The sequence below is a fragment of the Myotis daubentonii genome, chromosome 16 (assembly GCF_963259705.1).
Source record: "Myotis daubentonii chromosome 16, mMyoDau2.1, whole genome shotgun sequence".
NCBI lineage: Eukaryota > Metazoa > Chordata > Mammalia > Chiroptera > Vespertilionidae > Myotis > Myotis daubentonii.
Window position 1 is genome coordinate 43,128,727 of NC_081855.1, and position 17,680 is coordinate 43,146,406.

Sequence of the window (17,680 nt, forward strand, 5' to 3'; positions counted from 1 at the left end):
AAGGGAAGGGAGGTGCTGGGATGAGGGTACAGCAGGTGAGGACCTCCATTACCCAGGGTGAAATCTGAGATCGACACCGCTGACCACAGGTCAGACACTGGGGAGTAGAGGAGCTGGAGCTCAGAGACGTAAGACGAGGGGTCCCGGGCTCTGGATATGGGGGTGGGGGACAGGCCAGATACCCCCTCTTACTCCTTCCAAACGCTGCCTCTTCCAGGGACCCCCTCCGCCCTCCCGCAGGTCCTGGTCCTCTCCCCTCCCCCCCCAAAATCCTGCTTCCTCTGCGGATTGGTCCCTGGCCTGCCGGGGGGCGGAGTCCAAGGGCCGTGACGTCACCGGCCGGGGGGGGGGCAGACGGGTAGAGGAGGGGGTGACGGGCCCCGGCTCAGCACCTCGGAGAGCTCCCTCCCCGGCCTTGTTTTGCTCCCAATCGCCGCCTGGGGAGGGAGCCTAGGGGCCGGCACCCGCGCAGTAGCAGGGGGATGGCCGTAGAGGGGTCGAGGGGCCCCGATGGGCAGAAGGCCCAGCCGTGATCCGGCGGGGAGGCCGGGGTGCCGGGCGGGGTAAGGGCCAGCTGGCAGCGGCAGCAGGGGCTGCACATCTGGATGGAAGCGAGCTTTGTCCTGACCACCATGGCTCTGGGGCTGTCCTCCAAGAAAGCGTCTTCCCGCAACGTGGCCGTGGAGCGCAGGAACCTGATTACCGTGTGCAGGTGGGCTCTGCTGGCGGGCGGGGGGCGCGGGCGGGGAGCGGGTCGGGCCGGCTCTGGAAACCGGGGTGAGCTGCCTGCGGGAGGATGCACGGCGGCCGCGGAGACAAGGAAGGTGGCACAGGGGTCAGAGGAGCGCGTCCACCGTCCTCCGAGGCCCAGACCGGGAGGGGGTTTGGAGGCCTGGTTCCTACCCTTCCAGGCCAAGCCAGGCCTTGCCCAGCCCGAGGCCCGGAGGGTGGGGGGTGTTTAATTGGCGCTGCAGCTTCCTGTGAGAACCAGGAAGTGACACGGTGCGAGGGGGAGGGTGGTGGTTGGCTCCCCTGCTGAGGACAGGGCGGCAGGATAGGCAATCGCTGCCCTCCAGGCATCCCCGCATTCCCACCAATAGCCTGGCCTCTCTGGAGCGGGCTTTTCTGGGAGGGTTTCCAGTGCTCAAGCCTGAAGCAGAAATGGGGTCCTCCCTCTCTGGGCAGCTCCGACCTGTGGCAGAGTCAACAGGGCCTGTGGGCGAAGACCCTGAGCTCATCCAGTGAAGGGCGGGGGGTGCTGCCCTTGCTATGGGAAGGACCGAGGGCCTGGCGGCAGAAACCTGGGTCTCCTTGGTTCAAGGCGAGGAGGTTGGGAGGGCAGGCCCATTGGTCCCTGAGGGTGGGCTGTTGCAGTGGTGAGAAGATCCCCCCCGCTTTCTTGGGGCCCAGGAAGTGAACCTCCCACTGCAGCCTGCAGGAACTCACCCTCCCTGGGCTGCTCTGAAGCCAGGCATGGCCATTAGCTCAGCCTCTTCACCTCAGCTCTCACTGTACTCATCTCTCTTCAGATCCCCATGCCAGCTGCCGTCACCTGCAGTCTCCCTGCTCCCCCCACCCCCGTGCCACCTCTGAGGGCACGGAGCTTCCAGTGCACATCTCAGCTGTTTTCCTTGCCAGCTCCACCTGCCTGTACACAGCAATCAGTGCCCACCTGATGCCCTGGCTACTGTGTCCTGTAGCTCCTTCCAGGTTCCTGGGCACACACCCAGCCACACTGCGCCTGTCTCACACCACTAGATCCCTAGTGCCTGGCACAGTGCCGTGCACATCAGGCCTTAAAGATGCCTGACATGTTAGAGAAGGGATGAGTACAAAGTGTAGACCTCTGCCTCCGCCCTCACACCTCAACTTCTGCCAGTGTGGTGTCAAACCAGGATTTCTGCCTTTGTGGCCAGATGGTCCTAGGTTCAAACTCTTGCTCCATCAGTTATTAGCTGTGCAACTGTGGTGAAGTCTTCTACTCATTCCGGGTCTTGGGTGCCTCATCACTCCCATTATAGATGTAACAGCCGTGCCAAGGAATGGCAATGACACAATCCCTGTAGGAGTCTAGCCCAGTGCCTGGCACACAGCAGCCCTGTCCTGATGACACCTTTCCCGTCCCTCTCCTCCCTCCTGACCTCCTCGGTTCCTCTTCTTTCTCTTGCCAGCCAGGACAGCTGGGCCTCTTGAGTGTGTGGGGGAGGGGGAACTCCCCTTGGCCTAGGCTGCAGAGCAGAGGTTCTGGTGGGTTGAAAGTGGGCTAAGAGCTGCTGGTGTGAGAGAGAGAGTTTGGGGAGATTCAGGGGCATGACAAAGGCTAGGAAACCCCTCGGGCCTCGGCTGCCTCATCACTGTCACATGGTTTGCCTCCAGCTCCCAGAACAGGTCCCTTTAGCAAGCTGAGGTCTCCCCTGGGCCCTGGCCTCCCTGTCTCCATGGCAACCTGCAGCAGCCACTGCACCTCCGAACAGGGAGCACACCATGGAGCTCCCGGGGGCGATGGCCATCTCTGCAGCACCCGTGAGGACAGATGCTGCGGTGCTGAAGCCAGCCCCAGGCCCCCACTGTGGTCTGACCCAGATGATCAGAAATCAGCAGGGTGTGGGGGCTGCATAAGGAAGCCCAGATAACACCCCAACACAGGCTCCTCCTGGCAGGCCCGACCTTCCCATTAAGGCCCAGCCTCTCCACACCTCAGGATCACACACACTCACCTTCTAGTCCTGTCTGGGACCTGAACCGACATTTAATGAGGCAGGTAATACCGTTCCTGTTTGCACCTGAGACGATGGGCGTCTGTGAGAGGAAATGACTTGTCCAAAGCCACGTGGGTATCACCAGGAAACAGGACTGGAGTCCACCAGGCTGCCTTCCCCTAGTGCAACCCCAACACAGACCTGGCTCTGAGCTCAAGCCAGACCAGCTCTAAGTCCAAAGGGAAGGAAGGAAGGTCCGTGGACCCAGCTGTGCCGTTGGCCTGAGAGCCAAGGATGCCAGTGCCCGAGGGCTGGGGCACAGAGTGGAGGACAGAGGGCAGAGCAGGCAGGGGCTGCTCAGGTCCTTGGGAACTTGACAGCCACCAGGGGACCGAGATATAGCAGAGAGAGCAAGGGCTTTGGAATCAGACATACTTACTTGAGTCCTCAGAAGCTGTGTGATGTGACTCTGAGCAGATCCATCGACCACTTGGACCCTCAGTTACCTTCTGTGTCAGTGATGGCGAACCTTTTGAGCTCGGCGTGTCAGCATTTTGAAAAACCCTAACTTAACTCTGGTGCTGTGTCACATATAGAAATTTTTTGATATTTGCAACCATAGTGCAACAAAGATTTATATTTTTTATATTTATTTTATATAGTCAAATGCCATTTAACAAAGAAAAATCAACCAAAAAAATGAGTTCGCGTGTCACCTCTGACACACGTTATAGGTTCGCCATCACTGTTCTATGTGAACTGGGGATGAGGTTGATGATAAGAGGAACTACTTCCCAGGACTGTTGTAGGGATGGATGAGATGATACTGCAAAGTACAGTGCTTGGCTAATTACAGGGCGTGATAAGCTTAGGGGGGAAGGGCAGTTTCCAGCAGCCCCTGTATCTGCTCTGCCCCCCACAACAGGGCAATATGGGATGTTGGGACCCATGCCCTCAGCCCTGCCCCACACATTGCAGCATGGCAGGTGGAGATGCAGGGGTTAGGAGTAGGGATTGCAGAGGGAGCTGAGGCTTTAAGCAGGACTGCAGAGGCGGATGGCGCTGCTGGGCTCCAGTCCCTCAGCTCCATTGGCTTCCCTGACTCCCTCCTTCTCTGACCCCCAAGGCCCCTTCCACTGCTCCCTCCCACCCAGCCTGTCTGTCAGGCCCACAACCTGCACCTCCCCCAGCCCAGCTCTGCAGCTCCTGGTTCTGGGCAGCTGGTGTGTGGGCGGCTAAGCTGGGAAGGAAAGGGGACGGGGGGGGGGGGGGGGGGGCTTGGTGTGCTGAGAGCCCACCTGGTCACCATGCATACCCACACCCCATGTTTTCAGTGCCAACTCACAGCCCTGGCACAGGTGACCCCCCCACTCCAGAAGGTACTGAAGGTTATTCCAGCAAAAGCAGAAGGCAGCTCAGTGCAGGGGTACAAACCAGCTTCTAACTCCTAGCTGACCCCCAACATGTACTTGGGAATGCAACTCCAAAGGGTGGGCAAGGAGGGGCTCTGGGACAGCCTCCACTCTGGGTGCCTGGACTTGCTACCTATTGTTTCACCCCCTCTCATACCTTGTTCCCAAAGCTTCCTTTCTCTGGCTGTCACCCTTTCTGTCACCCACTTTGTCAGTCTCCCACCTGCTGCCCTAGCACGCCCATGTCACAGCACCTCTATGGTCGCTCTATTCTCACCTGTCTCCCACCCTCTTTCCCTCTGCCACCCCGCTACATCCATGCTCTTCATGACCTCTTCTCTGCCCTTTGTCCCTCTCTTTGCCTGATGCCCCTCCCCCACCACCATCACCCTGTCTTCTCACCCGACACCCCCCTGCCCCTTCTCCCTACCCTCCACCCAGGTTCTCTGTGAAAACACTGCTGGAGAAGTACACAGCAGAGCCCATCGATGACTCATCCGAGGAGTTTGTGAATTTTGCAGCCATCTTAGAGCAGATCCTCAGCCACCGTTTCAAAGGTGGGCCCAGGTTCCTGTGCTTATTGCCCAGCCCTCCCAACCCCCATCCTTTAGCTCCCAGCCACTCCACTCGGATCTACTCTGGGCTTTCTGAACCCCATCACGGACCCTGGTCCCAATTCTGGTCTATGTACAGAAACTCGTGCAGCGTCAGGAAGAGGGGAAGGGGGTCATCTGGACATGCAGTTATAGGGATGTGCCCTTTGTGTACATGCATATGTGTGTGCACACATGTTTGGGGCAGGCACTATGTATGTGCGTGGCTTACACTTATGCATGTGTGTGACCCATTACATGGGTCCTCTCTAAACTCCCTTGTCTCGCTGAGCCCGCTCCCTGCCCTGGCTCAGCCTGTGCCCCAGCAGGTCCAGTGAGCTGGTTCAGCTCAGATGGGCAGCGGGGCTTCTGGGACTATATCCGGCTGGCCTGCAACAAAGTGCCCAACAACTGTGTGAGCAGCATCGAGAACATGGAGAACATCAGCACAGCCCGAGCCAAGGTGAGCGGCTGGCAACGGGCAGGACCAGGGCAGCCTCTCCAAGCTCTGGGTGTCGGGGAACCGCCTGCTCCTTGGTCCTCACCTCTGCCATGGGTGACGGGGAGAAGAGCCGCAGGTCCAGGCCCAATGGCGCACACACGAGTCCCTTCAGTAAAAGTGAGCATGCTTTCCAGGGCCGGGCATGGATCCGAGTCGCACTGATGGAGAAGCGCATGTCGGAGTACATCACCACAGCCCTGCGGGACGCCCGGACCACCAGGTCAGACCCTCTCAGGCAGCTCAGACCACAGGTCCCGGTGTGCATGTCCATTTTCTAAACACACGGGATCCTCACCTTCCTGCAGCAGCCTTTCCTCGCCGCACTACAACTCCCAGCATGCACCTACGTTTCCCTCTCTCCCAGTCTGTCCACAGGTCAGCCTGGTCTGCAGTCAGGATACACACCTTTGGCACCATCATCACCTCTTCCAAATACAATTCATTATCCCCATCACTTCCCAGCACCAGACTCACACGTCTCTCCCTTCAGACACACATCGGGACAAGTCCAACCATGTATCGTTTTACGTGTTGGCCTTGTTCCGTGTCCTACAGCCGCCCTGCCTGTTGGGACTGCAGAGTCCCAGCTCGCGGAGCTTCGCTCTCTGCACTGGGCCCCAGGGCAGGGGCAGGACCTCAGGCGACATGTGCCAGTGGGGAATGGTGTGTTTCCTGACGTTAAGGATCGGGGTGACTCAGTACTTGGTGGGAAACGGTAGTTCAGAAGACTGGGGAGAGTCTTCTCAGGGGACACACGTTCCAATAGGTGGGAGACACAGGTGCTATTCCCAGGGGGCCCCAGTCTGAGGGAGACCAAGACCCACACCTGAGGGATGAGCAGGAAGCAGATACCTCCTTCCTCTAAGAAAGGTTTGTGGTAAACCAACCAGAGAGATGCCGAGGGACGTGGGCTCCAGGGAGCGTGCTGCACCCTAAGTCCCTCCACCCCCACCACTCCCCACAGGCGTTTCTATGACTCGGGAGCCATCATGCTGAGGGAGGAAGCCACGGTCCTCACGGGGATGCTGATAGGGCTGAGCGCCATAGACTTCAGGTGGGGCCTCAGTGTCGGGGCCAGCGCGGTGGCTGTGGAGGGGTGTCCCCACTCACGAACGTACACACCCCCAACCCTCATACCCACCCCATCCCCGTGGGTTCTGTTCCCAGCTTCTGCCTGAAGGGTGAAGTGCTGGATGGGAAGACCCCCGTGGTCATCGACTACACGCCCTACCTGAAGTTCACCCAGAGGTGCGGAGCGGGATGGCGGCGCTGGGCCCGGGCAGATCCCGGGCGGAGGGACGGGCAGGGGGCAGGGGCCTGGCTGGGGGCAGCGCGGGATGCAGGGGTGGGCGAGCCTGCGGTGCCCCCTGCTCCTCCCGCCAGCTACGACTACCTGACGGACGAGGAGGAGCGGCACAGCGCCGAGAGCAGCACCAGCGAGGACAACTCTCCCGAGCACCCGTACCTGCCGCTCGTCACCGACGAGGACAGCTGGTACAGCAAGTGGCACAAGATGGAGCAGAAGTTTCGCATCGTCTACGCGCAGAAGGTGTGCGCGGCGCGGGTGGCCGGCCGCTGGGGGCGGGGGGGGGGGGGGGGCGGGCCTGGCGGTGCCGGGACCCTCCTCTCCGCCGGCGGGCTCACCCTCACCGGCGCCCCGCAGGGCTACCTGGAGGAGCTGGTGCGTCTGCGCGAGTCGCAGCTGAAGGACCTGGAGGCGGAGAACCGGCGGCTGCAGCTGCAGCTGGAGGAGGCGGCGGCGCAGAACCAACGCGAGAAGCGGGAGCTGGAAGGCGTGATCCTGGAGCTGCAGGAGCAGCTGTGAGCGTCGCTGCCCTGACCCCTGACCCGCCCCCCCACCACCATCACATCACCCCAGGGAACCCCCATCACCCCCACTGACTGCATCCTGATACCTGCATCCAACTCAGCCAACCACCAGCATCAAACCACGGACCCATCCTCTATCCTGAAGTCTCCCCAGGAACCTTCTACGTTATCCTCAACTAAGATCCTGGGACCCTTCCAAAAACCCGTTCCCCACTTCATCTCAACTACCCGACATCAGCTAGAAGGGCCATCCACCCAACATTATTCCAGGGGCCCCAACATTACCCATTACTCACAAGGACCTGTTACTCAGCGACCTTGAATGTCATTGAATGATTCCCTCTGATGTGCTACAGACCCCACTGACTGTCGTCACCCACGGTGACCCCTGACCTCACTCCTACCCACCCCTGACATTTACCCACTAAACCTTGTCATCATCCTATGACCTCCCGGCATGATTCCCCAAGCCCCCACCCCCACTAATTACATTTCAGAATTCCTACACTAGTCTCCTCCGACTCCCACAACACCCTTTACTCCCGCTAGCCCCCAACCCGAGGGCACCAATCCCTGTCACTTCTCTGACCCCCAGTACTCTCCACTGGCTTCTAGAATCTGCCCCACTGATCCTCAACATTCTGTCCCCATTTCTGCTACCCAGGTTTCAACCCTAACCCCTCCCCCCTGCTGAGACTCCCTTCCCTACTTCTGTCCCCTCTCCCAGCCAGCCTGACCCCCACCTCCCCATCCCAGGACAGGTCTGATCCCTGGCGACCACGCTCCCCTAGCCCAGGGTTCCAAGGAGCTCACCACGCCCCTGGTCAACCAATGGCCATCACTGGGAACGCTCAATGGGGCTGAGGGTGTCAGCAACCCCAAGCTGTACCGGAGGTAAGCACAGCTGGGCTCAGCTTGGGCCTGAGTGCTGGGCCCTCCGAGGGGAGAGGGCGTGGGGGGCGGTATGCCTCTGCCCAGACACCAGCTCTCTGCTCTGTCACAGACACAGTTTCATGAGCACGGAGCGGCTGTCAGCTGAAGCCAGTCTGAGCTCGGACTCCCAGCGCCTGGGAGAGGGCAAACAGGATGAGGAGCCCTGGGGCCCCATCGGTGAGCCCCCCATGCAGCACCCAGCATGCCTCCAGGAAGGGCTCAGGCCTTGGGGCTTGTAGTCAGGCCCTGGTCAATTCCCTTTAACTCAGCCCTTCCAGAGAGGTTAGCACAGCAATTAAGAGCTTGGTTTGGGGTGTAGGGCAGCCCCTAGTGCACACCCCAGCTGCGGCTCCTCTGGTGGAGCTTGGTCAGTATTCACACCGCTGAGCCTTCTCATCGGAAAGTGGGGATGCTGACCAGTGATCGTTTTGGCAGGTGGCAAGGGCCCAATGGCTTTTTGTCATTACTTCCTCAAGGGGTTCCAATGGTCGGGAGTTCTCTGCCTAATTTGCTCATATCTCATGCGCTCTGTGAACCACGTGCCTGACCCTTGTTTCCCCCCTTTTCTTCGGCTGCCAGGAAGCTCTGAGCCAAATTAGTGGCTCCCTTCACAGGAATGCCCAGGACTTCAACGCATGCATTTTGTGTTGCCCTCCCCGTGGCCTCATCTTGGTTTTCCACCCTAGTTTTCCCGGTGCCTGGAGGTCATGTCTTTTCTAAAGACCACTGGACTGGATGACCCTAGATCTCGAGACAAGGCAGGCTGTGAACGTGACCCTGCCACACTGTTTGTGATTGTCCGTGTCTGTCTCCCCACCAGACTGTGAGCTCCTTGAGGGCAGGGACTGTGTCTAGTCCGTTCTCTGTACCCCCCGTGCTTGGAGCAGAACAAGTGCTCACTATGTGTTTAATAAACGGACGGAGAGAGGGAGAACCTCGGGGAGACAGAAACACACACTGACGATTACAAGAGTGTTCCCTGTGCTGTGCATGGCACAGGCAGGTGCTCAACCAGGTTAACGGAGATGGCAAATGCTGCGGAAATGAGGCGTCTCCTGGTGGGGGGTAGTCTGATCCCAAGGCCCGACCCAGGCAGACTGGTTGGCCTGGCCTCACCCACCCTCTCTCCCCAGGGAAGGACCCCACGCCCTCCATGCTGGGCCTCTGCGGCTCCCTGGCCTCCATCCCCAGCTGCAAGTCCCTGGCGAGCTTCAAATCCAACGAGTGCCTGGTGAGCGACAGTCCTGAGGGCAGCCCAGCACTGAGCCCCAGCTGAACAGTGTGGGTTGTGCCAGCCCCACCTGCCAGGGCATAGCCACCTGCCGCCTTTCCTCAGAGTCCCCCCCATCCAGGCCGCCTGCCAGAGACCGCTGCCCACCCAGCCAGGTGTCTCTTGGCAACAAAACCTTTTGCTTCTGGTTTTAGCTTCCTGCCCAAGGAAGCAGGGTTACCAAGGGAAGCCTGTTGGGTAGGAAGGTGGGGTCGCCAAGGCCACCAAGTCCTTGGGGAAGCTTGCTCCACGCTTCTGGTGACTGTGATGCCTGGCTGCTCCCGCCTGGGACTCTTCCCCATCTTCCCTCCCTCCTCAGGAGCTGGTGGCCCAGCCTCAGCACCTTCATCTCCCTCACCTGCCCTGTCTGTCCTGTATTCATTCTCTGGAGTCACTTCTTCCTCAGCCCCCAGTGCAGGGGCTCTGAGGGGACCAGGCAAATAAAAACCAGAGGACTGAGGGAAGCCTTGTTTGTGGGGGCTGGGACAGGACCCTGTCCTGAGGTTGGCAGGATGCGGCAGAACCAGTGCTGAGCCCACAACCAACAAGATGCTGCACCACAAAATCAGAGTGCGCCCTGGGGAGCAGGCGGGTCAGGCTGGTTCCGGAGTGGGTGACTTCTGTATGAAGCGTCCTGAGTACCAGTCCACCCAGAGCAGGACCAAGACACGCAAATACCCCTTTAACCCGACACTCTAAGAACTTGCTCAACTCCAGGCAGAAGAGACTGAACATGGGGGTGGGGGTGGGGGTGGGGGCAGGATGGAGGAGGCAAGGCCTGGGAGGGCCCTCCTCCATCATCCTGCACAATTCAGCTTTGGCCCGAAGTTACAGACCCTCCCGTTAGGCCAAAGCCTGGCAGTGAAGAACCCTCCCTCCTGCCATACTCAAGTGTGCCCTTGGGGAGATGCCTCACCATCCTCTACCCTGGCCCTACCACTACCAACGTTACTGTTGACCCCACCCCCCAACTCTGGGTCCTCGCTAAACTGGGGGGTCCTTTACATGAGCATCACCCAGGCAGCCAAAGCCTATACCCACCAAGACCCCTCCAGGCCTCCTCTAGGCAAATCACACACCACGTCCTGCTTCCCCCAACCCCAGCGTCCCCTGCCCCTGCAGTCACAGACACAGGAGAAAAATTCATCATCTTTACACTCAGTGAATTAACAGCTGTGGGTTCAGACGGGCCAGGTCCAGGGCTCTGTGGGCCTTGGGGGGCAGGCCCAGCTACAACGAACACGGGAAAATGGGCACGAGGGCAGGGGGAGGAGAGAGTTAACAGATTTGGTCTTGAACTTGGGGGGTTGGGTGGAAAGTGATGATCCTTGGGGCTTGGGATGAGGACCAGCAGGAAGAAAGCTGTCTGATGGGGGCCTGGGCAGGCCCAGCGGCCGGGCTGGCACCCTTGGGGCTGAGCTGAGAGGGGAAAATGAGGCCCTCCCCTGAGGACAAGGCACTTGGCTCAGACTCCTCCTGCCCCACGCCATCCGCGGGAGAGATGGGGCCCTCGTCCCCGCTCCTCTCACTGGCTCAGCGGCTGTTCCAGGTTGAGCCTCTGAAAGAAGCTTTTGCCCAACTCATATGTGCTGATCATGATGGCACAGGAGGGGGCGGCCTTGATGATCCTTGGGAGGAAGCCTGCAGTGGGAGGGCAAGGCTGGGGTCAGAGGCTGGGTCCCAGAGGACCCCAACCTCACCAGGGCCTGGACACAGACACTCACCTGCAAAGAGTCCCCTGGTGCCGGACTCAGCCCGGATCCTCCGCAGCAGCAGCCAGGTGGAGTCGGCGTGCACAGGTGACACTGCAGACACAGGCATGACCCAGTAAGACCCCACGTGGACCCCCACCTGCCCCCACACCACGCCAGCCAAACCCCTCACCTCTCACAGCTTCCACGGCTCCCAGCGCAACCTGGCGTTGAGTCTTCACCACATCGAAGGGTAGAGTCAGGATGGCAGCCACCTGGTGGGGAGGGGAGGGTTCGTCTCCATTCTCAGGACCCCCATCCCTTGCACCCAGCCTGAGTCTGCCAGCCTTATCACCAGGGAGGGTGAGCTTGCTTCTCAACAGGCAGCTACTGCACTGCCATGCAAGGACACCTCTGCCAGCCTCACCCCCAGTCCAGTCAACTCACCGTTCCTGAGATGCCACCAGCCACAAAGCTGATGCCCACCGATGTCTGGTCCTTTGGCCTGGGCCCACTCAGCCAGCTCTTTACCAGCTCATAGTTGAACCAATACAGGGCTTGGGGGCACAGGATACACTCATTAGAGATGGGGAAGGCCAAAGGGTGGGCCCCATACCACCCTCTTCCACTGACCTATACCAGGACAACCACTCCCTCCCAGTTAAGAGGCCTGTCTGCTACACTAGTTTCTGTAACGGGTTCTCTGCAGGAATTATCTCGTGAAAACCTGGGCAAATACCCTGTGTACCGAGCCCATTTCACAGATGCGATAGGGCTCAGAGGAGTTCAGTGACTTCAAGGTCAGTAGTATCAAAGCTGGGACTGGGCTGTAGACCTCTTGTGTACCACCCAAGGGCTCCCTTATCCCATCTCCCCCACCCCCTGGTGCCTACCTGAAAAGGGCACGTCCCGAAGAGCAGTGGGGCCCCAGCCCAGCCAGAGTGAGCGCCAGCCGCCCTGAGCTACGGAGGTTCGGACACAGGCACCCAGCTCCCGGTATGACACATGCTGAGCCTGCAGCTTCGTCCGTACCAGCTCTAGGGGGCTTATCACAGTCACGGTGCCCACTGTGGGGAACAACGGGGAGGGATCAGCTCACAGGTCCTAATGGCAGTTTGCCCCAGGGTCTGGGAGCCCAAGACATCTCCCACCCCTAAGTGGGCAGAGAGTGAAGCTGGGAGCTAGGACTGAGCTCGGGCAGAGCTGGGGCCAAAGGGAGATCACGGGCCCAGGGCTGTGCTCACAGCGGGCCAATGCACCGGCCACCATGGGTGCACAGAAGTCAGAGGTCAGGGCTCGACCACACAGGAAGGCCTTGAGTTGGTCATAGGCCGTGAAGTAGATGGCGGTTGCTGGCACAGTCATCACCCTGGGGGTGTGAAGAGATGTTAGCTGGGACTTCCCGCGCCCCCGGACTTCCCTGCCCCAGCCAGCCAGCCTACCGGGGGGCAAGAGATCAGCAGGGCATGAGGGAAGACGGCACGCAGGAGGGTACTCACAGGGTGGCTGGGAGGCCACTCCACAGGGTCCTGGTGCCCTCGTGCCTCACAATCTTCACAAAGGCATCCTGGCCAGGAGGACATCAGCCCCGAGCGGAAGGACGAACCAGAAAAAGGCCTGTGAAGGGGCTGGCCCAGGCCGGGCCCTAACCCGATACCCTCGCCTCTGCCCACAGCCCTGGGTCCTGCTGGCAGGCGGCCGCCCTCAGGTCTCCACACAGGCAAGCCCCCATTTGGCTCCAGGTGGACTGCTGCTCACCCTTCAAAGCCACACGGAGGGCACTACCTCCTGAGGGGAGCCTTTCCCCACCCGAACGGGCTGCCACAACGTGTCTGCTGTGCTCCTTCCTTCCTGGGCCTGCTGCCCAGCCATCTATCCCTCGGGAATTCTGACAAGACCCGGCTGCGGGCACAGCCGCTCCTCACCATGGTGCCGGTGAAGCGAGTGGGGTCCTGAAACCAGGTGGCACAGCGGGCACCGTTTGGGCACAGGTACAGGGGTTCCAGGACGCCATTGCAGTAGAGGAGGCACTTCCCTGTGGGTCGGAGAGAGGGGGGCACTGGGGAAGGGGAGGGACACTGAGCGCCATGGCCCTGGAGCCTGCGGGGAGGTGGTGCGCCCGTCCCGGGAGGGCCAGCAGAGGCTGGGTCCTCAGGGGGTATTCTTGTGCAGGGCAGAGGGTGGCTGGTAGGACCTGGAGGCCCGTGCTAGCCCATGGCTGCCAGGCTCAGGGGCCCTGGGGAAGCTGGGCACTCCCTCCCCGGACCCTCCGGCTCCCCGTGGCCAGAGGCACTCACATTTGGTGTAAGAGAGGCTCCAGAGCCTGGCGGGAGGCATCGCATCTAAAACACAAGGCGGCCCCTCAAGTCAGGAGAGCCCCCTCTGCCCCCAGGGACCCCACCTCTAGGAGATCCTTGTGCGCAGGCACCGCCCCCTCCCGGTTCCAGGGCTGGACACTCACCGCTGGTCACCGAGGGCCGCTGAGACTGCAGGCGGACCTTCACCACGTCCAGGGGGGTCACTAGGGGAGAGGGCGGGTCTGAAGACTCCTTTCCAGGCGCCACTCCGGACACCTCGTCCAGGCTCTGCCCCCCTCCCCTCCCCCCGCTGCCCCCTCTCCTCCCCCTGCCCCCCACCTCCCCGGGGGGTCTTACTGAAGATGGAGGTGACCACGGCTCCGGCGCCTGAGGCCACCATCTGCTGGAGGGGGCTGATGCCCCCTGGGTCCCGATCAGCCATCTTGTAGCTTCAATTCTGCAAAACAAAGCTCCGGGAGCTCCAGCTCACCCACCGGCAACCAGAGGCCGAGAGGACCGAGGCAGGGCGCCGGCCGACTTGACTCTCTCACTGCGGGGAGCGCCTTTCACAGCCGTCCCTGTCCCCCCACCCGGCCCACGGGGAGACTGAGGCTCGGGGAGGGGAGGCGACCGCCCAAGGTCACTCGGGGAGCCATGAGGACACCGGGCTGGTCACCGGTCAGTTCATGGGCAGCAGCGGCCCCTGCCAGGTGCTCACCCAGCCTCCCGCGCAGGCCGACTGTGCGCCACCCCGCCCGGCGCCCCTGTTACAGCCCCGCCGGCACCTGCCAGCCACGAGCCACCGAGCGTGTGTGTGTGTGGGGGGAGGGGCGGCGGTGAAGGGCAAGTGCGAGCCCCCGCTCTCCCCGGGGCCCAGCCCTTCCCCGCACCCCGTCCCCGGCCGGAAGGGCTCGGCTCGGGGCGAGGATGAGGACAATCTCTCGGCTCTTTTCCCCCAAAATCACAGGCCGGGGGTCGCGACCGAGAGCGCGAGACGTAGGAACGGGGAGGCGGGGTCTGTGCTCGCCCCTCGGCGGCACTCCGGGTCTCGGTGGAGCCAACGTGGCCGCCGCAACGGCCCGCGACGCCGCGCCCCCAGCCCAGCCCAGCCCGGCTCAGGCTCCTGGGGACCCCCCGAGACCCCTCTCCGTCCCCCACCCCTGGCCCGGCCCCCGGGCCCGGCCCCGCCCCGCCCACCTGGCTTTAGGATGGTACTCGCGCAGCGCGGAGCCCGGGGTCGGGCGGGCCCATGGCGGGTCCGCGACCGGTGCGGGGTCCGCGCGCGTTCGCCTCGCTCCGAGGCCGCCGAGGAAGGCCGCCGAGCCGAGCCCGCCCCGCCCCCGGACCCGCCGCGAGGCCCCGCCTCCACGGGCCGACCGGCTGCGCGCCCGGAGTGCGCGGCCCCGCCCCCCGAGGCCTCCCGGGAACCAGGGGAGCCCTGTGCCCGGAGCAGCTCGTACCCTGCCGGCTGCAACGCGTCGACAGCGTATTCTCACCCCCCAGCCCCCCACCCCACACACACCCCACAACTAGTCCTGGCCGAGCGCTGCACCCGGAACCCCACACCCTCAATAACTCGCCTGACAGCGTGAATGCACTCCCCGCCCCCCCCCCCCAGGGGCTTAGTCTGCGTGGCTGCGGGGGGGCGGAGGGGGTTTGAATCAGTTCCAAAGCCGCGGGCAATCGGAGAGCGATGGCGAGCATTTGCTCGCAGGGCTGGGTTTTCACAGCTTCACGGGGACAGACGCATCAGACAGGAACCAGCATCATCCCCATGTGACAGGTTGAAACTCGGCTCCAAAACCACTCGACAAACTGGGGGGTTCCATGGCTTGTGGGGTTAGACGAGCTGGCAGGCTGGACAGAGAAAAGGCGGGTCCGGAAGCGGGGAGCCCGGGGCCAACCTGGCTTAACCTGGGCTCCGTCCCACTTCCGCGCGACCTGGGGCATTTCAGCGCCGCTCCGGGCCTCGGACGAAGAGGATGCATAAGGCAGAAGAGGACCGGCATTTTCGCGTTGGTCACTCTCACACGGTTATATCTTCTAAGTCTCAAATCTTTTATTTTTTTAAATACATTTTATTGATTTTTTTACAGAGAGGAAGGGAGAGAGATGGAGAGTTAGAATCATCGATGAGATGGCGGCATAGGTTAACATTGGAGATTGCTGCCTCGAACAACCACTTCAAAAAACAACTAAAGACGGAACGGACATCATCCAGAACCACAGGAAGGCTGGCTGAGTGGAAATTCTACAACTAGGAGGAAAGAGAATATCATACCCAGACTCAGAGGAGGCGCAGTGCTGAAGTGAAGTCCTCAGGTGCGAGTGCGCGCAGAGCGGGCTGGTGGCGGAGGGCGCGGTTGTTGTTTTCAATCGGGTGGGAGTTTCAGACTCTGAGCTCCAGATCCGGGCGAGTCTCTAGGGACCCAGACTCAAACGGGAGAAGCAGGACTGTCTGGCTTCAGTCGGAAATCGAAGGCAGCTTTCTCTCCGAGGTTTGCAGCAGTTGCTGTGACTCTGTGAGGCAGAGCCCCTAGGGACGGAACTGAGAGCAGCCATAACTGCTTGCTCCGCCCACCCTGTAGATCCCCAGGGACCTGTCCCACCCAAGCCCTGTGCAGAGCCATTTGCCGAATAGCCTCAGGCAAATGCTAGATTAGCACCGCCCTAGAGATCCAGCACAGAAGCTCTCCCACTGCAGACACAGCGGACTCTCATAGCCAGTTAGCCTGGAGGTCAAATCACCCCCAGTAATACCGACAACAATCAAGGCTTAACTACAACAAGACTGCGCACAAAGACCACTAGGGGGTGCACCAAGAAAGCATAAAAAAGGCGGAGACAAAGAAACAGGACAAAACTGTCCATGGAGGATACAGAGTTCAGAACCACACTTTTAAGGTCTCTCAATAACTGTCTAGAAGCCGCCGATAAATGTAGTGAGATCCTCAAGAAATCTAATGAGACCCTCGATGTTGTGATAAAGAACCAACTAGAAATTAAGCATACACTGACTGAAATAAAGAATACTATACTGACTCCCAACAGCAGACCAGAGGAGCGCAAGAATCAAGTCAAAGATTCGAAATGCGAAGAAGCAAAAAACACCCAACCAGAAAAGCAAAATGAAAAAAGAATCTGAAAATACGAAGATAGTGTAAGGAGCCTCTGGGACAGCTTCAAGCGTACCAACATCAGAATTATAGGTTGCCAGAAGATGAGAGAGACCAAGATATTGAAAACCTATTTGACGAAATAATGACAGAAAATTTCCCCCACCTGGTGAGAGAAATAGACTTACAGGTCCAGGAAGCGCAGAGAACCCCAAACAAAAGGAATCCAAAGAGGACCACACCAAGACACATCATAATTAAAATGCCAAGAGCAAAAGACAAAGAGAATCTTAAAAGCAGCAAGAGAAAGACAGTTACCTACAAGGGAATACCCATAGGACTGTCAGCTGATTTCTCAACAGAAACTTTGCAGGCCAGAAGGGAATGGCAAGAAATATTCAAAGTGATGAATACCAAGAACCTACAACCAAGATTACTTTATCCAGCAAAGCTATCATTCAGAACTGAAGGTCAGATAAAGAGCTTCACAGATAAGGAAAAGCTAAAGGAGTTCATCACCACCAAACCAGCATCATATGAAATGCTGAAAGGTATCCTTTAAGAAGAGGAAGAGGAAGAAAAAGGTAAAGATACAAATTATGAACAACAAATATGCATCTATCAACAAGTGAATCTAAGAATCAAGTGAATAAATAATCTGGTGATCATAATAGAATCAGGGTCATAGAAAGGGAATGGACTGACTATTCTTGGGGGGGAAAGGGATGTGGGAGATGCGGGAAGAGACTGGACAAAAATCGTGCACCTATGGATGAGGACAGTGGGTGGGGAGTGAGGGCGGAGGGTGGGGTGGGAACTGGGAGGAGGGGAGTTATGGGGGGAAAAAAGAGGAACAAATGTAATAATCTGAACAATAAAGAGTTAGTTTAAAAAAAAAAAAGAATCATCGATGAGATGATTCTTGCACACCCCCTACTTGGTATGTGCCTGCAACCAAGGTACATGCCCTTGATCGGAATCGAACCTGGGACCTTTCAGTCCGCAGGCCGACGCTCCATCCATTGAGCCAAACCGGTTAGGGCGTAAGTCTCAAATCTTTTAGAAGTAGGTTATTATTCACCCCATTTTACAGCTGGTGAAACTGAGGCTCGAAGATCTCGGGATTGGAATCGGCCAGGTTACCCTGCCTCGCGGGGTGGCAGATGGGCCTAAATCTTACGCCTCCGTCTCTGATCCCACTTGTCAGGGAGACACGTTTCTCTCCCAGGGCAACTCCACCACCCGCCCCGTCTTTAAAACTCTTGTGCAGCCTGGGGAGAGACTGTGCCTTTAAGAAGGGTTGGCCGTGACTTTGACGTAAGTTGCCTCCGAGCAAT

At 59.6% G+C, this 17,680-nt stretch overlaps 2 protein-coding genes across 11 annotated transcripts; one reads left to right on the forward strand and one right to left on the reverse strand.

Annotated features, from left to right (window-relative positions):
* The first annotated feature begins 356 nt into the window (after positions 1–356).
* Positions 357–9,787, forward strand: RUNDC3A (RUN domain containing 3A). Of its 8 annotated transcripts, none has more exons than XM_059670376.1 (12): positions 357–712; positions 4,553–4,668; positions 5,019–5,167; positions 5,341–5,426; positions 6,171–6,260; positions 6,374–6,454; positions 6,590–6,755; positions 6,870–7,027; positions 7,793–7,930; positions 8,040–8,146; positions 9,103–9,200; positions 9,395–9,787. In XM_059670376.1, the coding sequence occupies exons 1-12, from the start codon at positions 606–608 to the stop codon at positions 9,770–9,772; spliced, it is 1,674 nt and encodes a 557-aa protein (XP_059526359.1). In that variant the 5' UTR covers positions 357–605; the 3' UTR covers positions 9,773–9,787. The 8 variants fall into 8 exon arrangements, with proteins under 8 accessions (XP_059526359.1, XP_059526360.1, XP_059526361.1 ...); XM_059670377.1 differs by having other exon boundaries at positions 5,031–5,167; XM_059670378.1 differs by having other exon boundaries at positions 5,034–5,167.
* A 589-nt stretch (positions 9,788–10,376) lies between these two features.
* SLC25A39 (solute carrier family 25 member 39) lies at positions 10,377–14,582 on the reverse strand. 3 transcript variants are annotated; one of them, XM_059670385.1, is made up of 12 exons: positions 14,425–14,582; positions 13,585–13,684; positions 13,392–13,451; positions 13,228–13,272; positions 12,856–12,965; positions 12,430–12,497; positions 12,175–12,299; positions 11,824–11,997; positions 11,378–11,487; positions 11,124–11,205; positions 10,964–11,044; positions 10,377–10,880 (listed from the first exon to the last, which is right to left on the reverse strand). In XM_059670385.1, the coding sequence occupies exons 2-12, from the start codon at positions 13,667–13,669 to the stop codon at positions 10,765–10,767; spliced, it is 1,056 nt and encodes a 351-aa protein (XP_059526368.1). In that variant the 5' UTR covers positions 13,670–13,684; positions 14,425–14,582; the 3' UTR covers positions 10,377–10,764. The 3 variants fall into 3 exon arrangements, with proteins under 3 accessions (XP_059526368.1, XP_059526367.1, XP_059526369.1); XM_059670384.1 differs by having other exon boundaries at positions 12,856–12,989; XM_059670386.1 differs by lacking the exons at positions 12,430–12,497; positions 13,228–13,272; positions 13,392–13,451; positions 13,585–13,684; positions 14,425–14,582 and having other exon boundaries at positions 12,856–12,944.
* Positions 14,583–17,680: the final 3,098 nt, after the last annotated feature.

Bases quoted from the DNA above. Each gene is read 5' to 3' on its own strand.
- RUNDC3A (XM_059670376.1), top strand. From the start codon at position 606: ATGGAAGCGAGCTTTGTCCTGACCACCATGGCTCTGGGGCTGTCCTCC. The intron at 5,427-6,170 runs GTCAGACCCTCT...CACTCCCCACAG, and splicing joins CGGGACGCCCGGACCACCAG to GCGTTTCTATGACTCGGGAG. The intron at 7,028-7,792 runs GTGAGCGTCGCT...TCCCCATCCCAG, and splicing joins CTGGAGCTGCAGGAGCAGCT to GACAGGTCTGATCCCTGGCG.
- SLC25A39 (XM_059670384.1), bottom strand. From the start codon at position 13,669: ATGGCTGATCGGGACCCAGGGGGCATCAGCCCCCTCCAGCAGATGGTG. The intron at 12,300-12,429 runs GTGAGTACCCTC...TCACACCCCCAG, and splicing joins AGTGGCCTCCCAGCCACCCT to GGTGATGACTGTGCCAGCAA. The intron at 11,206-11,377 runs GTGAGTTGACTG...CCTCCCCACCAG, and splicing joins CTGGTGGCATCTCAGGAACG to GTGGCTGCCATCCTGACTCT.